Genomic DNA, 18,665 nt, shown 5'->3' with positions numbered 1-18,665 from the left:
AGACGTGTAATCCAAACATATGTGGGGGTTGTGAAAGATGAAAAGATTCATGCATGAAGGGAATATGGATATCGAGGTGAGAGCTCATGTGAGAAGAGCGTTATAGTCTACAAAAAGTCTTGAAGTATGACATCGGCATTCGTATGGCGCACCCCTCTTCTCTTTGCTTCCATCAATCGTTATGCTACTTGGCCATCTTAGAAATGGCATATTTGCCTGCATTTGATTCACACTGGTTCTAAGTCCGGTCATTCCTGTTTGACCATGCAGCTCTTATAACTCCCATATACCCTTCATTCTCTCGGGTAGAGATAATGAACTTTCAACTACTCTATATGGAGTGGAAGTTAGATCACAGTGTGAATTCTGATACCCGGGAGTTAGTAAATCCGCCCCCGAATGAGGTATCTTCTCCATTTCTCTAGAGCTCCGATATATTTATTTGAATTACTTTGTCAAGAAGACTATGGATGTATCCCAAATCTCCAAGCGGCTTTTGCCGGAGCCCAAGAGATTCCCAGACTGCTGTCTGGCTATCTCCAGCACTTTGATCACCTACCTTGCTTCGCTTCTCCCCCAAAAGCCGGAATTCACCATCTCAGTTGGTAGTGGATCTGGTCTCCTTGAAGGTCTCATCGTACACTACGACCAAAATGTGTCCATTGAGGGCGTTGAAGTGGATTCAACTATTAATCGGTACATTGCCGAAGAAGATATGAATGTCGTTGGCGGAGGCTGGGGCCTTTGGCCTGCAGCCCAACAGGCTGCAGTGTGGATGTTTGTCTACCCACGCGATCCAAAACTCATCACCAAATACATTGATACCTATGGGGACCAGCATGTCGATTTCATTGTCTGGCTTGGGCCTCGGGTCGATTGGCCTGATTATGAGCCGCGTTTCTGTCAATCTCCATTCTCCGAGTTGACTTTTCCAGATCATATCGGACTAACACCGTATGAGACTGTGGTTGTTGCTAAAAGAACGGTTTAATATGAAGCCTTTCTGCATCGTGACGGAAGATTATGCTACGCACATGGTGTATTTGAGGATCTTTCTTGATAGAATCTGACTGTATGAATAGACGGCTTCTATAGCCTTGTGATATCTTTCTTACTGGGCGTTTTAGCAGTCTATCTATTTAGTAGTCTTTTTAATAAGAAACGTATACTTTATAAAAGAGCCTCTTCAATTTACAACCTCTGATGTATATCTAATGTTAAAAGATCTATATTGATATTGTCACAATATCTCAACCTCTGTGGGTCGGTTTTTATTTAAACTTGAGATAAATACTTACATAGCTATTCCCATCTAAGTCCTGGAAACCCGGAGGCTAGATAATAATTAGGAGGTCAGAATACAGCGATCACGAGATACGAGTGGAACCCTACACGGCATCTCCTACGGTAGCTACCTAGTGAAATAAGGAGCAGGGGAGGAGCCTTTAGGAGAAGCCGCTTTCAAAAGACGCTACCTCTTGGATATCACGTTTGTTGCCGTCAATAAAGAGGTTCTTCGAGAATTAGGAAACAACAGCTTCGTATAGTAATTCATATATTAAAGCCAAATTATGAGACTAAGCTCAAAGCGCATACCTAAAATGCTTGGACTCCATATCGGTCAGATCACTGAAGCCATCCAAGATAGCCTGAGAGACAACATCCTCCGGGGTCTCATTAGTATTAGCTGCAGCCATTGCGGCATCTCTCCTCGAATTCTCCCATTTCATTGACGCATATCCCGCACATGCCAGAACAATGATACCCGCATAGCAAATGAGCAGGCCGAGCAGACCCGAGTAATAGCGCGGGGACTCGTTAGCGAAGAAGATATTCGCCCCGGCAACATTGCCGGCTGCATAGAGCGAGAACCAGAGGCCATTCGCGACCGCACGCTTGGTGTGACCGGCAACATTGGTGGCAAGTAGATTCCACGAAATAATGACGGGAGCACCGACAAGATACTGCAGCCAGGTGCAACCAACTAAAGTCCACGGGTGGTCGAGACTGGTGAAGCGGATACCCAGAAGACCGCCAAAGGGAATCAAACATACCACTGCGAGGACGATGCAGCGGGAATCCTTCACGTAGGTAGCAATAATACCACAGATTGGAACAACCACCGCTTCGACCGCACCTGTAGGCAGCTGGAGGAGTGTAGTGTAGATCTCGCTGAAGCCAAAGCCTTTGATCAAGGCTGATGAGAAATTCGATGAACCGCCGTTGATCACACCGCAGGCGATGCCGACTCCCGCGCAGCAGAGGACTCTGATATCGTAGAGAATCTCCAGTGCCTGGCGTGGTTTGATATCTTTGGTCTTCACTCCAATCATGTTTTCGGCGACACGCTGCACCGCGATCACGCGCTGTCGATGGGTCAAGAAGCGCGCAGAGCTGGGCGAGTCGGGCATCAGCCAGAGGAACAGACAGGCGCAAAGGAAGTTGAGTAGTCCGATGGTTAAGAAAATTAACTGCCAACTGCGGAGCGCGGTGTTATGTGAATGGCCGAGACCGAATCCTAGTAGTGCTCCTACCATGGTGGCCATACCATTTGCGCTAAGCCAGACAGCCATACGCAACGGTTGTTCGGATCGCTTGTAGAACATCGATGTCAGGTTCATCACTAGATAGAAAAAGAATGAATTAGTGTTCTTCTTGTCTTTTTAGGGTTGATCTGGAAATCTCACTGCATGGACTGACTCCAGCTTCTGCCATGCCCAAGAGGAATCTCAATACCAGCATTCCTGGGTAATTCTTTGCTCCAACATGTGCAATAACGAGTACACTCCAGATTAAAAGCATACCACCCATATATTTGGCGATTGGCAATCGTTGGATGAGGAGATTGGCTGGCAGGGCCCAGAAGAGATAACCGAAATTGAAAATCGCGGCAACCCATGAGTATCGTTGACCTTCAAGACCGAGGTCTGGGATTAAGGAATATGCCGATGCATAGTTCAGTGATAGTTTGTCTAGAACATATGAGTATTGAGTGATGGGGAAATACTTTGAATTTGCATACCGAGGAATTGAATCACATAGGTCATATAGAGCTATAACATGTCAGTAACAACACTCCCGATATCACCATCACCTTGGAACTGACCATAGGCATAATCCTCCAGTCAATAATCCTCAGCACCTCGGCGCCCTCAGTCTCGAGTTCCTCGGCAGTTAACTGCTCTGCTTCCAGATATAGATTGGCTGCGATATCATGAGTCTCGCCGAGTGCAACATGTGTGACATCTTTCTCGGTAGCGGACTGATCCACTTTGATGTTGTCCATTATAGGCCGTCAAGTTGGGAATGAAGTCCATATCGAAGTCCAGATAGTCATATATATAAAGCTATCCTATCAACGCCAAGAAGATAAGCATCATTCCGTTTATCTGAAGTGATGTCTTTGGTCAAAAGGCTGGAGATAGGCGGCCAAAAGTCCGAAAAGTGTGGGGGCGGACTATTGTCCGATGTTCCCCATCTATACGTCCGGAGTATACAGAGAGCATACTATATCTCACTTTCATCAGTTTATATTCGGACTCTCTGACTACATTTACTTCTTACATTCATTTCAGGGATGACTCAGTCAGACTTCTCGCTCTTAGACGCGAGTATCTCCGACCTCCAATGTGCGCTTTCTACAGGATCGCTCTCTAGTGTCGGCTTAGTATCACGGTACCTACGGCGAATCAGCGTCTACGACTCCAACACTCTCAAACTCACCGCCATCCCAGTCCTCAATCCATTCGCCCTCGACGAAGCAGCCGCCTCCGATGCCCGGCGGGCAGCCGGTTTGTCGCCGCGTCCATTGGAGGGTATCCCTTACCTGGCAAAAGACAGTATCAAAGTCAAGGGCATGACCGTCGCGAACGGATCACCTGCATTCGAGACCCTCATTGCTAACGAGGATGCTGCATGTATCCAACTACTCCGTGAAGCCGGCGCCGTGCTTCTCGGCCGGACGAACATGCCCGCCATGGCGTACGGTGGTATGCAACGTGGGTGTTATGGGCGCGCTGAAAGTCCATATAATCCTGCATATCTAGCTGCGGCGTATGCTTCCGGCTCATCAAATGGATCGGCGGTCGCCACAGCGGCCAATTTTTGTGCTTTTTCTCTAGGCAGCGAGACTGTTTCTTCGGGTCGCTCGCCCGCGTCAAATAATGCCATTGTTGCCTACACGCCTTCAAAGGGCCTTCTTCCTCTCCGTGGTGTCTGGCCACTCTACTTGACCTGTGATGTTCTTGTCCCTCATACTAGGACTATGACAGATCTGTTCCAGGTCCTAGATGTTCTTGCTGTGTCGGATGATGCCCCGAGAGGAGATTTCTACCAAGAGCAAAAGCTTATCTCCCTCCCTTCAATCAGTACACTTCGACCGCACTCTTTTGCTGAATTACAAGATGGAACTTCCTTGCACGGAAAGCGCATTGGGATACCGTCAATGTACATTGGAGGCGATGACTCTTCTCTATCCCCAGCCAGCAGGGTCAACACCCGGCCCTCTATAATCAAGCTATGGAACAACGCCAGAAAGGTCCTTGAGTCCTGCGGTGCGGAGGTAATAGAAACAGACTTTCCACTCGTGACAACCTACGAGTCAAACGCAGAAAAGGGCCAGCTAGTCACCGTCGCCGGGCTACCAGAGGGTTGGTCCGCATTGGAGAGGAGTGAGCTCGTTGCGCATATCTGGGATGACTTCCTGATCAACAACGGACAAAAGAACCTGGAGACTCTTTCTCAGGTTGACCCGACGACTATATTCCCGCTTGCACCGGGGTCTCTGAAAGGTACGCCTGATGCAGCTAATGCGCTGCGATGGGACGAGATGGTCAAATACCCGCACCAGCGATCGGTATCTATTTATGAGATCCCCGGTATTCAACAAGGAATTCAGGCTCTCGAGAATGCGCGCAAGGAGACTTTTGAGGACTGGATGGATGGGCTTGGGCTTGATGCTGTGGTTTTCCCGGCCAATGCTGATGTTGGCGCTGCTGATGCGGAGTGTGATGAAACGGCGTCGCGGTTTGCGTGGAGCAATGGCGTCAAGTACTCCAATGGCAACAGACCTATCCGTCATCTTGGTGTACCCACTATCTCTGTCCCGATGGGTGTCATGGAAGATACGAGAATGCCGGTGAATCTAACCTTTGCCGGAAAGGCATATGATGATAACAACCTGCTTAAGTACGGCTTTACATTTGAGATGGCGATGAAGGGCCGTGTTCAGCCATCGCTTGTGCCCGCTCTTGACTCTGATTTCATCAAGGGTGCCCAAGGTCCCCGGCCATGGGATTCTCCGTCTACCGTTGACTTGGTGGTCGAGACTCAAGTAAAGAAGATTCACGACTCGGTGGTTATAATTCAGGTCCAGGGATCAGTCTCTCCCAAGGACTCCCAGCTGGAGGCTCTGGAATGCCATGTTAACGGTCAGGTGGTCAAGCCGGTCATAGAGGGCGATAGGTGGTTTATCCAGGCTTCCTATCCCGTATCGGAACGCGATCAACCCTGGAAGAGGTGGGCGAGTCCTGCTTTAACACAGACGATCGTAGTTATCACAGCTCATACAAAATCGGGCTCGACAGCTGGTAGGTTGATCTCTTTATGAAGACCTAGCATCGCCAAATTCGATGCAACTCTTCTTTTTACTACTCGATTATGTAGCGCATTCATAAAATACAAAGCTTTCATATTTACACGATCTCTTTCAAGTCTTCATCTAACAAGTCCTGATGCATACTCCCCCCATACATCATATCCTCAATCATTCCCGAGACAGCTCGGTGCAAATAATTCTTCCTCAGCTGTTCCAAGTGCAATTCAGCCTCCTCTAGTGATAACGGAGCACTGGAATGAGGTTCAAGTGTGCCGGCATTCCACATAATCTTCTGTCGTATGAACTCGAGCACATTCATATATGGCATTGCGTCCTTCCACCTGTCGACAAAGCCAGCCAGATTGGCTGCGCATGTGGCAATTGCCTCTCTGATGCGCTGCTGGTTCCGAATATCGGAGACAGGAGCGGTCGCCCAGACAATGTATAACATCATGATTCCCGCGCGGAATTGAAATACAAGCTAATGATGGGGGTTATCGTTAGTTCATTTCGAGAGTAACACAATAGAAGAAGGGCCCTTGACACATACTGCAGACCAGGTATAGCACATTACATGCCCTTCCTCCTGCAAGAGCCGAAAATTCAGACAGGCTTCCCCAATTGTCGCGAGAATTTCCTCCGTCCCATCAATCTCGAGGAAATCACGTTTCTCTTCTATCAAAATCAAGAGACTGTAAACATATAGCTTTCGCATCCATATAGGATGGAGATAGCCGTGCTGAGCATTGTCTGATTCATAATTTGGAATCTCTTGCCGCCACCTATCGAGAGCGGACTTGAATGAGGAGCTGTAGCCTTTCACATCTCTGGCGAGAGGATTGCGGGACCGGTTCTCCCGCGACCTTCTGATGCTGGCTTGGATTTTGCGTAGTCGGAATAAGTGGCTGATGGCGGGGTTTGTGCTTAGGGTTGGTTGGAGGGTATCTCCCAGAGTGCACATCTAAGACGAGAATCAGTGACTGTGAGAAGCTATGTAGAAACGTATTTTGGGATAACTCACGTCATCATCAACAACCCTATAGGCAGCTGATACTGGGCGATCCCACCCAGAGACAATAATTTCGTTGAGCATATAGCAAGTAATGAACATGTTCTCTGACAAAACTTCGCTAGATTCGGTCATGGACCCATTATCGCGGCATATCGATACGTGCTTTCGAATCTCTGTCATGGCAGCTGTACAGAAAGGCAATACGGAGGAAACGCTCGTTGTGATATCCTCAGAAGAAGGAGAATGCATAGCGTAAAGTATCATGAACAGTGAAGCTTGGATTTGTAAGACCATAGACGAATGCCCAACAACATATGGATAATATCTCATAGCTGATGCATAATACTCCTTTGACCGGACGGAGTGCGAGGGGTCTCGTTGTAAGTTACTGCATAGGGATGCGCCAATAGCATATACCATCTGCAGAAAGAAGGCTTTCCATTCATCCTGCCCATCCAGGATTGCCTCAGCATGCCATGATTTCCAAGCTGCTTCATTCAAGAAGGGCCATTCCCGGTGAGTCACGGAGAAATACACATTGGTGTAGAGCTCTCGCAACCAAGGAGAGTCGTCCTCGGTTAAAGGATATGAGGGTGTCAAGTCAATCCATGGAACGTCGAAAGTCGTCTCTGGAAATAAAGAGAATGTGTCGGGGGAGAAAGATGGAGACGTTTGAGATGATCCTTGACTGCTGTGTTGCAAGTCCGACAGAAGTATGAGAGATCCATCATTATCTGCGCCACTATTCTGGTCGGCCATCAGATAGTCCGAGTCATTGCGCTTATGTTCTAGGTCTTCAAAATTCGTCTGGACTCCAGCATCACATGTCTCTGTTGGTTTTGTAATACTGGATTGACGATCCAGCTCGGCCACCCGTTTCTCGAGCTGTCTCAAATACTCTAGTGGGATTGTGATATTATCTCCCGTTTTCCGAGACCGAGCAGGCAAGCATTCAGCACCCTTGCGACGACATTCGCCACATGAAGGTTTCGCATGATCACATTTCCGCTTATGTTGGAAGCAGCGAGCGCATGCTATATCTCTATGCTTCAAGGGGCGCGACATGCAGCAATTGGGCACATATGGGGGAGTGGGAGAGAAATGCGGGGAGACCTGCGATAACGGAGTTGATCCGCGCCGTCCTTATTAACGGGCTATAATAGGAAGGTCTAGGCGATGCTGATAAGACTTGTTTTGATTCTATATACTGCTTTCTGTTAAGCTATATGTGTTAAAATATATGAAGTAAAGAAGAATATTAGCCTCGTCAAGTCGTGGAGATAAAGTCCATGGTCATAACATTCATACCTCAACCAAGCCCTATAAAGAACCTCGAATCAAGAGGTTGACAGCGACGGATCAACTTCTAATCCATCTCTGAGCCTTTGTATCATATCCAATCAACTTAGGATCAACATGTAGACTCTTGAGCATGAATTCCATCGTGAAATCCTAAGCAAACAGGTTAGCATATAGGTTCCACCAAGAACCAGAGTAGTACCATAATACTGACCTCATTCTGACTCTCCTCGCCATTATTCTTGCTCCGATGGTGAGAAGAATCCTCCGTGTCAAGGTCATCAACATCTTCCTCGTTCTCGTCAATGTGCTCCCGCTCACAGCGCTCCTCATCAAACTCCCACCGAGTTGCATCACGCTTCGACTGCTCTTTCCAGGCTACCATTCCCCCCATACGATCAACCCTTTCCTTGGCCCCGATAAACACCTCGTCGGCTGCATCCTGACTGGCGAACCGCCATTTGGTAATGAGAGTTGGAATCTCGATGTATTTTGGGTTATTTTCGAGATTGTGGGCCTGTGTTGCGATTTCGAGTCTGGCTATGAGCACATCAACCTTGGACTGGATCTCCCGTTGTTGCTTTTGCAGTTCTATGATCTCTGGGTCGGAGGTTTGAAATGATTGCGAGTGGAACGGGGAAAAGAGTTGTAGGGTGCGTTTGCGCTTAGGGAGCACTGGAGTTACTCTCGAACTTGATAGATTTGATATTGAGTCGGACTCTACAGGAATGGTAGGAGTCGCTGGGGCTCTTGTCTCATCAACAGACTTGGATGGCGTGTCGTCAGCGTTTGTTGATGCAGGTCTGCGTAGTGGGGACTTGAACGGCTTTGAAAGAGCGGTGGCTGCATTGATGCGACGACGTTTAGTAGTTGGTTTGTCCATGATGTATCGCCAGACTTCGAAAAGTTCGAGATGTGTTCAAAGAGCAAGAGATGTCAAAAGTTGGAGATGTCCGAGTGCGGAGAGATGCGGCCTTATCGATAAGCAATGAAATTGATCTACGCTGGAAATGCATACACACTACCTAGGTACCTACATATCTCAATGACCAACTCCTCCTGCTACCCATTGCCCAAATTCGGGGTCCCCAGGCTGGGGAAATACCCCACGGTCGTTGGGATTTCCATTCCCATTATGGGCATTGGCATTGCCATTGGCGTTCTCATTCTGCCGGTTGCGTTGCTGCTGCTGACGGAAATAAACCAAAATCAATAGCGTAGCAGCCAATCCGACAATGAGAAGACCCTCGAGCATTCCCTCGTCAATGTCCAGGTCCAGATCGTCATAGTAGCCATCCTCGTGGCCTTCAGACTCCAAGCCACGATATTCATCATCCTCTCCTCGTTGTTGTTCGTAAAGATCTTCGTAATAGCCCTCCTCGTCGTTCTCAATAAAAGCCTTGACCCACTCCTTGAAAGTACGACGGGGCTTCGAGTCTGAGGGGGGAACAGAGTAAGTAAGAGACTAGAACGACGCGATTGAGTGCATGGGGTAAGTATGAAAGAAATGCGTACCTTCTTCCTCGCGGATAGGGTTAATATCTCCGTTGGTGATGCGATTCCAATATCCTCGAACTCGGAGTTTGATCAGGCTAAGCTTGACTGGCAGGTAGGCTTCAGGGCTGAGATCGAGAGCCAAGTCATAATACCGCTTGGCCATGTGGAAATCCTGGTCTACTGCGACGCCATTCTCATGCATCCAGCCCAGATTCCAGTAGCCCTGTGCACTGTGATGGGCTTCAGCAGCATTGTGGTAACAGGTCGAAGCCTTTTCGGCATCGACAGGTGTACCCGTGCCAGACAGGTAGTAGTCGCCCATCTTGACCAAGGAGTCGATATTAGCTTGCTTCGAAGAGCGCGTCCAGTAAATCAACGCGAGTCTCGCATTGCGCATCAAGGAGGAGCGAGCCTTCTCGGCCCATGGAAGGATAGAACTGAGCGATAGCACAGAGCGGTGCTCATCAAGCAGATAAGCCACATTTGCCTGTGCATTCTCATAGCCCTGTTCTGCTGCCATCATTGATGGGATGAGAGCGCCCTCCTGGTCACCGGATTCGTAGGCAGCGTTTGCCTCCGCGAAGGCCGAGTGGACGATTTCTGCCTTCTCGGCAACCATTTTGTAGTAGGCGGCGGCCACGCCACAGTGCCGCTGTCTACCAATACCGAAGTTGGCCATCTCCGCTAGGTAGTAGTATGCTTCCATCCACCCCCAGCGGGCTGCAAGCTCGAAGTAACGTGTTGCGCTAGCCACATCTCCTTGATCCAAAAACAGAGCACCCAATCGAGATTCTGAAGCTGGGAAATCCTGCTCTGCCGCTGCTTTGAAGTAGTGAGATGCCTTGAAGCCATCCTGTGGAACCCCATAGCCCTTCAGGTACATCAAACCCATCCAATGCTGGCATAGAGAGTCGCCATTCGCAATGCCCCGCCGGAACCATGTGAGGGCAGTCGGGTAGTGTTGCTCCACCCCCCCCCCGCGGAGGTACATCAGACCAATATGTCCCGCAGCCTTGGAGGCCAGTTTATCAAGCCCTGCGGGCGGGTTTGAGTTGACGGACCCATCCTTGTTCCAATATTTCTTAGTAACAACCTTGAAATACCTCATGGCCCGTCGGAAATTGCGCGGCAGGCCCCGGGCGCCCTCGTAATTCATCTTACCGAGAGTGTACGTAGCTTTCAGTTCACCCTTCCGGGACATGAGGTCCAAGTACTCCAGGATATCTTCCACGCTGGCCTCGGGAGTGGCATTAGCAGAGTCCCGCGCATTTTGACCAGAGCTCGACACACTGGCTCCTGGGCCGTAGACACCACCTTCTTCATCTGCCCAACGATAAGATTCTCGAATCAAAGCCCTGCCACCCGGAGGCCCTGAGCGGTAGTACTCGACCGCCTTATCGGCAACCTTCTTGTAGTAATGAATCGCGTGGTCACAATTCTTCGGTGTTCCAATGCCAGTGTGGTAGCGATACGCAAGGGTCATCTCCGAGCGGATGTTACCGGCTTCCGCTGCAAATTCATGGTACATCAGGGCCTTTGCCTGGTCGGGTTCGACCGCACCGCCGATCCCCGTCGCATACATGAACCCGACCATGTTCTGCGCTGTGTTGTTTCCGTCTAACCAAGCCAGTTCATGGTACCAGCGGAAGGCCTCTTTGAGGTCGCGAGGATAGGAGAAGTTGCCATAAAAATTCATCTCTGCTAACAAGAACATCGCATCCGGATCTCGGTCTTCGTCTGCTGCTACTCTCAGCTCCCCCACTGCCGCTGCGATATGTTTATTCAGTTTGCGCTCGGGCTTTTCAGTGGAGGGGCCATTCAAGAATAGCAGTCGGACCGTTTGGCGGCCATAGTATACAGCAGTTCCCAGTAACCCTCTCGACTTGTCGGATTGAAGGACTGTGTTCTTTGTTGTGCGAAGTGTGTCCCAGGCGTTCTCAACTCGTTCTATTCACAAACGATAGAGTTAGTCCGTATCAAGCGTCAGCCGATAGACCGCGAGCTGTCTCTACTTACGAGTCATGGGTCGGGGCTCTGGTTCCCCTGTCTGGAACGTAGATTCACGATTTGCATCGTTGCCGATTGCTTCGGAGGTCTGATCAGTAGTTGGTTGACCAGGCCCAGCTGCACATGTCTGGAGTAGCACTGAAAATAGGAGTCAGCTTGGGTTGTAGTCCTGCAGGTGCGGGCAAATCTTACGCAGGGCCGAAAGAAAAAGTGAGAGCGGCGTCCTCATAATGCCTCCAATATACTAATGTAATGTCGGAGAGTGAAGCACATTGCGACTCTCAAAACAATGTGAATCACAAAAGCGACGGAGCTGGATCGTGATATGATGTCGTTGCCCAGAGTACGGGCCACTTGGCTTGACGGAGCTTCATTTTACCGAGGGCCAATCACTTGTAGATACCGATGTACCTGCGAACGATATACCCATGCTTCCAATATCTGTTGAACATCTGCTGGGCATATTTTCTATATTTATTGGTGCATAATGTTCTAAGACCTTTGTTGTCTGTCTCTATCTACGTGTGCGTCAATTCGTACTTAAAACTTGGACAGGCATCTGGACCGCTTTGAAAGAAATACTACATCCTAGGAATCTACATAGAGGCATTCTTGTCTTCTTGACAAGTAATAGAAGGAGTTGGAAATATCATAAACATTGTTGGAATCTACTCGTCCCCTCAAGAGGGTGTGTACAACACAGAAAGCAGCAGTCAAAATACATCCCCAGTGCGCTTTCCATGCAATAAAAAGGATGTGGGCACAAATTCCCCAATGACAACCAAACTCCGCACTCTTGTCACAATATCCTTGGAGTATATCCTCGGGTCTGATCGAAGCATGTGCGGGCTGTGCACAATAGGGGAATAGTATGTCAGGAAAAAGCAAAGCAATCTCAGAACGATGGCGGCTGAAACCAAACGGGGACACGCGTTGGTTAATTGGTTTAAAAAAAAAAGACTAAACAGATACAATGAATGGGAGGCAATCCCCGATATCGTGAAAAAAAATTATCAATCATTTCCGAGATGTGTAGCGCGAAAAGATCTTTTTTGTTTAGTGGTTGGAGTTCAATTCGATGATGGTACAGGTGTGGAGCACGATCCTGAGATAGACCAGCCATCTTCGCACGATATTCACTGGCGCGGCGACGTAGGGCTATATGCCGGAGATGTCGGGCTATATGCCGGAGAGGTAGGCGACGTCGGAGAACCAGAGAAATTGGGAGAAGTCGGCGAGTAAGACTGGGGACTCGTAGGAGACCAACCAGGTGAAGTTGGTGTGTACTTGGGAGAGGTGGGAGATGTTGGAGACAGGTGCCGAGCACCGCCAATCGCAGGACTGGTGGGACTGTAGCTCGGCGAAGTCGGACTGAAGGCCGGCGAGGCCGGACTAAAGCTGGGGGATGTCGGGCTGTAGTTAGGCGACGTTGGGGAGAACCCAGGCGAAGTCGGGGAATATGAAGGGGAGGTAGGTGACGCTTGGCCGTACGCAGGCGAGGTTGGCGAATAAGCCGGAGACGTCGGTTGGAACGATGGGCTGGCAGGCGAGAATCCAGGAGAGGTCATCATTCGCGGGCTTGTCATGCCAATGCCAGGAGATGTCGGTGAATAGCTCGAAGACGGAGAGTATCCAGGAGACGTTGGGCTAGTATTGAAGGGACTTGTTGGAGAGTATCCACCGGGGCTGCGAGGCGCAGGACTGAACCCACCAAAGGTATTCGAGCCAGCCTGGTAATCGGTGAAACCTCCAGTAGGCTCCTGGCTAATCTGGTGCATGGGTGAGAACGTCGCATCAGGGTCGCTACCAGCCATGGAGGGGGAGCTGGCCATAGGAGAACCGGTGTCGTACTGAGTAGCAGCACCATCCGAAATAATGGCATCCTTTGCACCGACTGCGCCCATCAGACCGTAGCGTGCATTATTGGATACGACAGTGTTGAGCAAGCTCTGGTCCAGGTAGACGTCGAACTCACCCGTTCCGGCAGGCGCCATCTGTCCAAGGATCAAGTTCTCCGACACACCGCGGCAATCGTCAAGCTCTCCGAACGCAGCAGCCTCGAGCAAGATTTCAACTGTCTCTTCGAACGAACAACGCATGAGGGCGCCATTGTCGGCACGGTTGATACCATGACGAGTAACAGGAGTCAGATAACCACGAACAGTCATAACATCGACCAGCAGAGCCAAGTGGCGGTGATTAACGTAAGAACCATCAAATGCGAGCACCAGGGTTAATTCGCGAAGCACAGCTGTACGGGCAGCCTCAATACCGAAGACCTCGAAAATCTCAATAAACTGGTTAGAGTAGGTGCGCGAGGCATCGACGCCCGGAATTGAAAGAACAGCAGCCAGAGAAGATCCACTTGTTTCCAGAACCCATTCTTTGCAAAGCGGATCAGACTTGCTGGTGTGGAGCGAACCATCTTCGATGACTCGGACCTTGGACTTTTCGTTGATGAAAGCACGGTCAACACCGGGAACACCACGAAGGGTCAAAGTGTCCAGCAAGTGCTGCTCAAGCTTCTTCAAGGTGACGTCGTACTCAACATCTTCGTCGTCGTCATCCTTGTAGTCTTGGACCTGACGAATACGAATGACTTGCTCGTCGGCATTGTTATCACTGAAAATGACCGCAATATCACGGGGATATGCCTGTTTGATCCTTGTAGCAACATCCTGCACCGTTAGACCCTTGTCAAGAAGCGAGCGGCGACTGAGAACAATACGGAGCAACCACTTCGACTGTTGAGATGCGTCGTCGGCATTATCTTCAGGAATGATGAAGTATGATTCCACCATATCCCTATCGTTTTCGATGACAGTTGACTGAATATCGGGATCGTAGTAAATCTCCGTCGATTCCGTCACAGACCGCAGACTGGTATGCTCCACGAGACTTCGAAGGAGTTTAGCACCCTCCTTATCGTGGGTCATCATGCCTTCTTGGTACACAGTCATGGATGGTGTTTTAATGTTTGTGGCAACGTTCAGAATCTCCTTGAGACGTGGAACACCAAGTGTGACGTTCTTGGAGGACACACCAGCAAAGTGGAAAGTGTTCAGTGTCATTTGAGTCGCAGGCTCACCAATAGACTGAGCCGCAAGAACGCCGACCATCTCACCAGGGTTGGCTGCCGCACGAGCGAAACGACTTTCAACAGCCCCCAACACATGCTGGAATGCTAGCTTGTTGAGCGAATAGTCTGTGACAAGTCGGCGGAAAGCGAGGCGGCTGCGCAGTTGCGCCTTGAACAGCAAAGTCGCATTGACCTGAGCCTCCTTCGAAATGGGATCATTACCACGGACGATCACCAAGCGATCCAAGAGTTGCTGAACTTGGGGAATGACCTCAGCAGGGTGCAAATCACTGATTGTGCCTTCGCGAATACGGAATGTAGTTCGAGCCATTTCCAGGATACGCTGGACATTAATGGGAAGCTGCATCATTTCCTCGTCCTCCTTGACCACCGTACGCAGGAACTCGCGATCTTTCAGTATGGCCTCCCATTCTTCATCAAAGTATTTCTGTACCTCCATATCGCCCGCAATTTCGTTGGCTTGCTCCAGAACGTCTGGGCCGAGAGTTCGCTCGGGGTCCATAACATCAACGCGGAATCTCTCGATCAGCTTCGCATCGGAACACTTGATGTGATCGACACGCTGGTTCTCAATGTGTGCACCATCGAGACCGTCCTCTCCGTAGATGAACTGAATGATATCTCCAAGGGAGTTGCGCACAGTACCATCGTACTTGACCATGACCTCCTCAAGGGCCTTGACCAGCTTACGCTGAATGTAACCAGTTTCGGCAGTTTTTACCGCAGTATCAATCAGACCTTCACGACCAGCCATGGCGTGGAAGAAGAACTCGGTAGGAGTCAAGCCACGGAGATATGAGTTCTCGACGAATCCACGCGACTCGGGGGAGTAATCGTCCTTGGTGAAGTGAGGGAGGGTACGATACTTGAAGCCAAATGGAATACGCTTGCCCTCAACAGACTGCTGTCCGACAAGCGCAGTCATCTGCGAAATATTGATTGCGGAACCCTTGGAACCAGACCGCGCCATTTGAATAGCGTTGTTCAAATCCTTAAGACTCTTTTCTGTGGCATCACCAGCTTCGTCACGAGCATTGTTCAAAGCACGAGAGACCTTGCTCTCGAATGTCTCACGCACATTCATACCAGGAAGGGCTTCCAGTGTGTTTTCAGTGGCACTAGCTGTAATCTCCTCGACTTCCTGTTTTCTGTTCCGAACAGCCTCCTCGATCTTGTTGATAGTATTTTGGTCGGGGATGGTGTCACCAATACCGATACTGAAACCGTGGTGCAGCAACCAGTACCCAACGATAGTTTGGGCTCCAGTGAAGAATTTGACACATGTGTCAGGACCGTACTCGTTGAAGATTGTGTGAATGACACCACCACCACTGGCACCGACTGTTTTCTTGGAAAGCATACCATACATCAGCTGTCCACCGTGGATCAAGAGACCTCCATCGTTGAGAGGACTGAACTTCTCAGCCAAAGGCGAGCCGTCCTTGTCAACTCGCAGAAGGTTGAGACCTGAGGGGAATGCCATGCTGATAATCTGCTTTCCCGTCCAACGGGGACGAGGCTTAATAATTGCAGGGGGTGGAATAGCACCATCCCAGTCAGGGACCCACAGCATGAGGTTCATAACTTGGTCCTTAGTGAGGAAGGTGTCACGACGGCAGATCTTGTAGATACCGCAGAGGGTATCCTGCACAATACCCATCAGAGGACCGTTACGCTGCGGGGAAACAATGTTCTTCGGGACCAAAGTGAGCTCGGCGAGCTCAGCGCGCGCCTCCTCGCCCTGGGGGACGTGCAAATTCATCTCATCACCATCGAAATCAGCATTGTAGGGACTGGTAACCGACAAGTTCATTCGGAATGTGGAGAAGGGCATAACACGGACGCGGTGACCCATCATGGACTCCTTGTGCAGAGACGGCTGACGGTTGAACAAAATATAATCGCCATTGTCAAGATGGCGCTCGACCTTCCAGCCATACAGCAGTTGCTGAGCACCTGCGCGCTTGGCATGGCGGAGATCGATACGTTCACCGTTGTCACGAACAATGTATCGCGCACCAGGGTGAATGTTGGGTCCATTTGCGACCAACTTCTGGAGCTTCTCAATATTGTAGGGTGTGACAACTTCTGGGTAGGTGAGAATACGAGCGGTTGAGTACGGGACACCAACTTCGTCCAGCCTCAAATTGGGGTCACCTGTGATAACGGTACGAGCAGAGAAGTCGACACGCTTTCCCATCAAGTTCTGACGCAAGCGACCCTCTTTACCCTTCAAACGACTGCGAAGAGCCTTCACGGGACGGTTTCCCTTTTGCATTGCCGTGGGTTGACCAGCAATGTCATTGTCCATGTAAGTGGCAATGTGGTACTGAAGGAGAGATTCGAATTCACGAATAACGTGCTCGGGTGCTCCCTCCTGCTCACAACGTTGAACGTTTTGGTTTGCACGGACAATTTCCGCGAGCTTATAAGTCAAATCATCCTCGCCGCGAGCGCCACTTGTGGCTCCCATTACAACGCTGGGGCGAACAGTCGGGGGAGGGACGGGCAAGACGGTAAGAATCATCCACTCGGGACGAGCATAGTCATTGCTGAGACCCATGATGCGGACATCTTCCAGAGAGATGTTTCGGAAGATGTTCAGGGCCATTGTGGGAGTGATAACTTTCTTCTCCGGTTGAGCCATCTCATCCTCCATCATGGCCTTGCTAGGCTTCCATGTTCCAACTAGACAGATGCCTTCTTTCCGAACGGTGGGTTGGGCGTTACCGCAGCCCCCATGGGAGCGACCCTTCTGGGAGTCCTTCGAAAATTCCTCGTCATCAGCAGGCGCATCCGCTTCACATACCAGGACATCCTTGGAGAGTCGCCAGATAGAATCGAAACGTCGCTTGGGATCACGGAAACGGAGGGCTTCGGTGAACTTGGAATCGGCCTGGTATCCATGTCAGCAAAGTGAACCACTCAAGATTTGCCATCCCAATAGGGATGACTAACCGTGTTGGCCTTGATCTTTCCACAGTTATGGCAAACTGTCTCCAAAAGCTTCTTGATTTTAGTCAAAAAACCTAGAGTGGGGCCAAGAAATCAGCAGTGAAGACAAAAGACGATGGGAGGAATCCGAGACAAATCTGTTACGCACCAATATGGAACACTGGGGACGCGAGCTCGATGTGACCAAAATGTCCAGGGCATTCTTTCGGGCCCTCTTCGCAAGTCTCGCAGTTATATTGACGGTCAATTGTACCCAGGCGAGGGTCGTTGATGCCCTTAGTCCGAGGCCGTTGGCGTTGATCGTCCTGTTCCTCACTTAGCCATCAAGTCGTCACCGCGCATAGCAAAAGCAGGCCTTGTCCGGAAATGATACAGCGGGCAACAGATCAAAGATTTACTCACCAGCGTCTCGGGATATTCGATATGAACCACACTCATGCGCTTGATCTCTTCGGGAGCGAAAAGACCAAACTGAATTTCCTTAATGGTGCGCAAAGGCGCCTTGGAGTAGGGGAAAAACACGTTAGACATGATGGCAAAGTTGTGGTGACAAAAAAAATGAGGATGAAAAAAAGGCGGAGATGACCGGTCACGTAGGCGTGTCGTAAAACCGGTGTAAACGACGGATGTTGGCTCGTAAATATCGCAAAAAAGGAAGTGACAGACTCGCTCGCAAGCTAGAAGTCAGATTTACACGTAGCGGCGATGAAAAGAAGGTGATGTGGAAGCAGCTGGCCGGTTGAGGCCTTGGGCAGCCCTTGCCACGAGGGCGCCGGCGACCTAGAGGTCCCGAACGTCACGAAGAAGAAAAGAAGGAGAAAAAGAGCGCAGCAAAGAAGATCGTCTTCGCGGTATCTTTGAAGAAATATCGCGATGGGAAAGGCGCGATCTTCTTAGATTGCGGAGGCGGTGGGTGGATGGCGTGTCGGGGAGATGAAAGGGTGATGTTCTGAGGTCGCCTCACTGTGATGGGGCTTGAGTTTTCCCTGCACGATGGTTGCCGTCTAAACGGGAGCTCACCGCTTTGGCAATTTGGTGGATACCTTCCCCAAAGTGCAGGCACCGGCAGATTTTGATGTGCCGTTCACCATGGTCCATGAAAGCGGTGAGTACTGCAGGCAGACACATGAGGCACCAACTTGGGTTCGTTTTAAATGGGCTTTGTCACCGCCTTGGTATCTTCTAGATTCCAAGAATAT

General features: G+C 50.0%; 6 protein-coding genes across 6 annotated transcripts; 2 read left to right on the top strand and 4 right to left on the bottom strand.

The window, feature by feature from the left end:
- Positions 1 to 466: 466 nt before the first annotated feature.
- Positions 467 to 991, top strand: N7500_004407 (uncharacterized protein; the record flags this gene model as incomplete). The annotated part of the gene is made up of 1 exon (XM_056675553.1): positions 467 to 991. The coding sequence occupies one exon, from the start codon at positions 467 to 469 to the stop codon at positions 989 to 991; it is 525 nt and encodes a 174-aa protein (XP_056530553.1).
- A 592-nt stretch (positions 992 to 1,583) lies between these two features.
- On the bottom strand, positions 1,584 to 3,286 carry N7500_004406 (putative MFS allantoate transporter; the record flags this gene model as incomplete). Its single annotated transcript, XM_056675552.1, has 3 exons — positions 1,584 to 2,623; positions 2,688 to 3,006; positions 3,107 to 3,286. The coding sequence occupies 3 exons, from the start codon at positions 3,284 to 3,286 to the stop codon at positions 1,584 to 1,586; spliced, it is 1,539 nt and encodes a 512-aa protein (XP_056530552.1).
- A 291-nt stretch (positions 3,287 to 3,577) lies between these two features.
- N7500_004405 (amidase family protein) lies at positions 3,578 to 5,608 on the top strand (the record flags this gene model as incomplete). Its single annotated transcript, XM_056675551.1, has 1 exon — positions 3,578 to 5,608. One exon carries the CDS (start codon positions 3,578 to 3,580, stop codon positions 5,606 to 5,608), a length of 2,031 nt encoding a protein of 676 aa, XP_056530551.1.
- An 85-nt stretch (positions 5,609 to 5,693) lies between these two features.
- On the bottom strand, positions 5,694 to 8,790 carry N7500_004404 (putative DNA repair protein Dds20/Mei5; the record flags this gene model as incomplete). The annotated part of the gene is made up of 4 exons (XM_056675550.1): positions 5,694 to 6,077; positions 6,147 to 6,557; positions 6,618 to 7,721; positions 8,122 to 8,790. 4 exons carry the CDS (start codon positions 8,788 to 8,790, stop codon positions 5,694 to 5,696), a joined length of 2,568 nt encoding a protein of 855 aa, XP_056530550.1.
- A 159-nt stretch (positions 8,791 to 8,949) lies between these two features.
- Positions 8,950 to 11,640, bottom strand: N7500_004403 (ubiquitin ligase complex subunit HRD3; the record flags this gene model as incomplete). Its single annotated transcript, XM_056675549.1, has 4 exons — positions 8,950 to 9,344; positions 9,423 to 11,351; positions 11,421 to 11,549; positions 11,604 to 11,640. 4 exons carry the CDS (start codon positions 11,638 to 11,640, stop codon positions 8,950 to 8,952), a joined length of 2,490 nt encoding a protein of 829 aa, XP_056530549.1.
- A 907-nt stretch (positions 11,641 to 12,547) lies between these two features.
- N7500_004402 (DNA-directed RNA polymerase II subunit RPB1) lies at positions 12,548 to 17,997 on the bottom strand (the record flags this gene model as incomplete). Its single annotated transcript, XM_056675548.1, has 4 exons — positions 12,548 to 17,407; positions 17,470 to 17,540; positions 17,615 to 17,771; positions 17,869 to 17,997. The coding sequence occupies 4 exons, from the start codon at positions 17,995 to 17,997 to the stop codon at positions 12,548 to 12,550; spliced, it is 5,217 nt and encodes a 1,738-aa protein (XP_056530548.1).
- Positions 17,998 to 18,665: the final 668 nt, after the last annotated feature.

This window comes from Penicillium coprophilum (genome assembly GCF_028826855.1).
Source record: "Penicillium coprophilum strain IBT 35676 chromosome Unknown utg000004l_segment0_segment0, whole genome shotgun sequence".
Classification (NCBI taxonomy): domain Eukaryota; kingdom Fungi; phylum Ascomycota; class Eurotiomycetes; order Eurotiales; family Aspergillaceae; genus Penicillium; species Penicillium coprophilum.
Note: the sequence above shows the minus strand (reverse complement) of the source record. Positions and strands in the feature narration are given on the sequence as shown.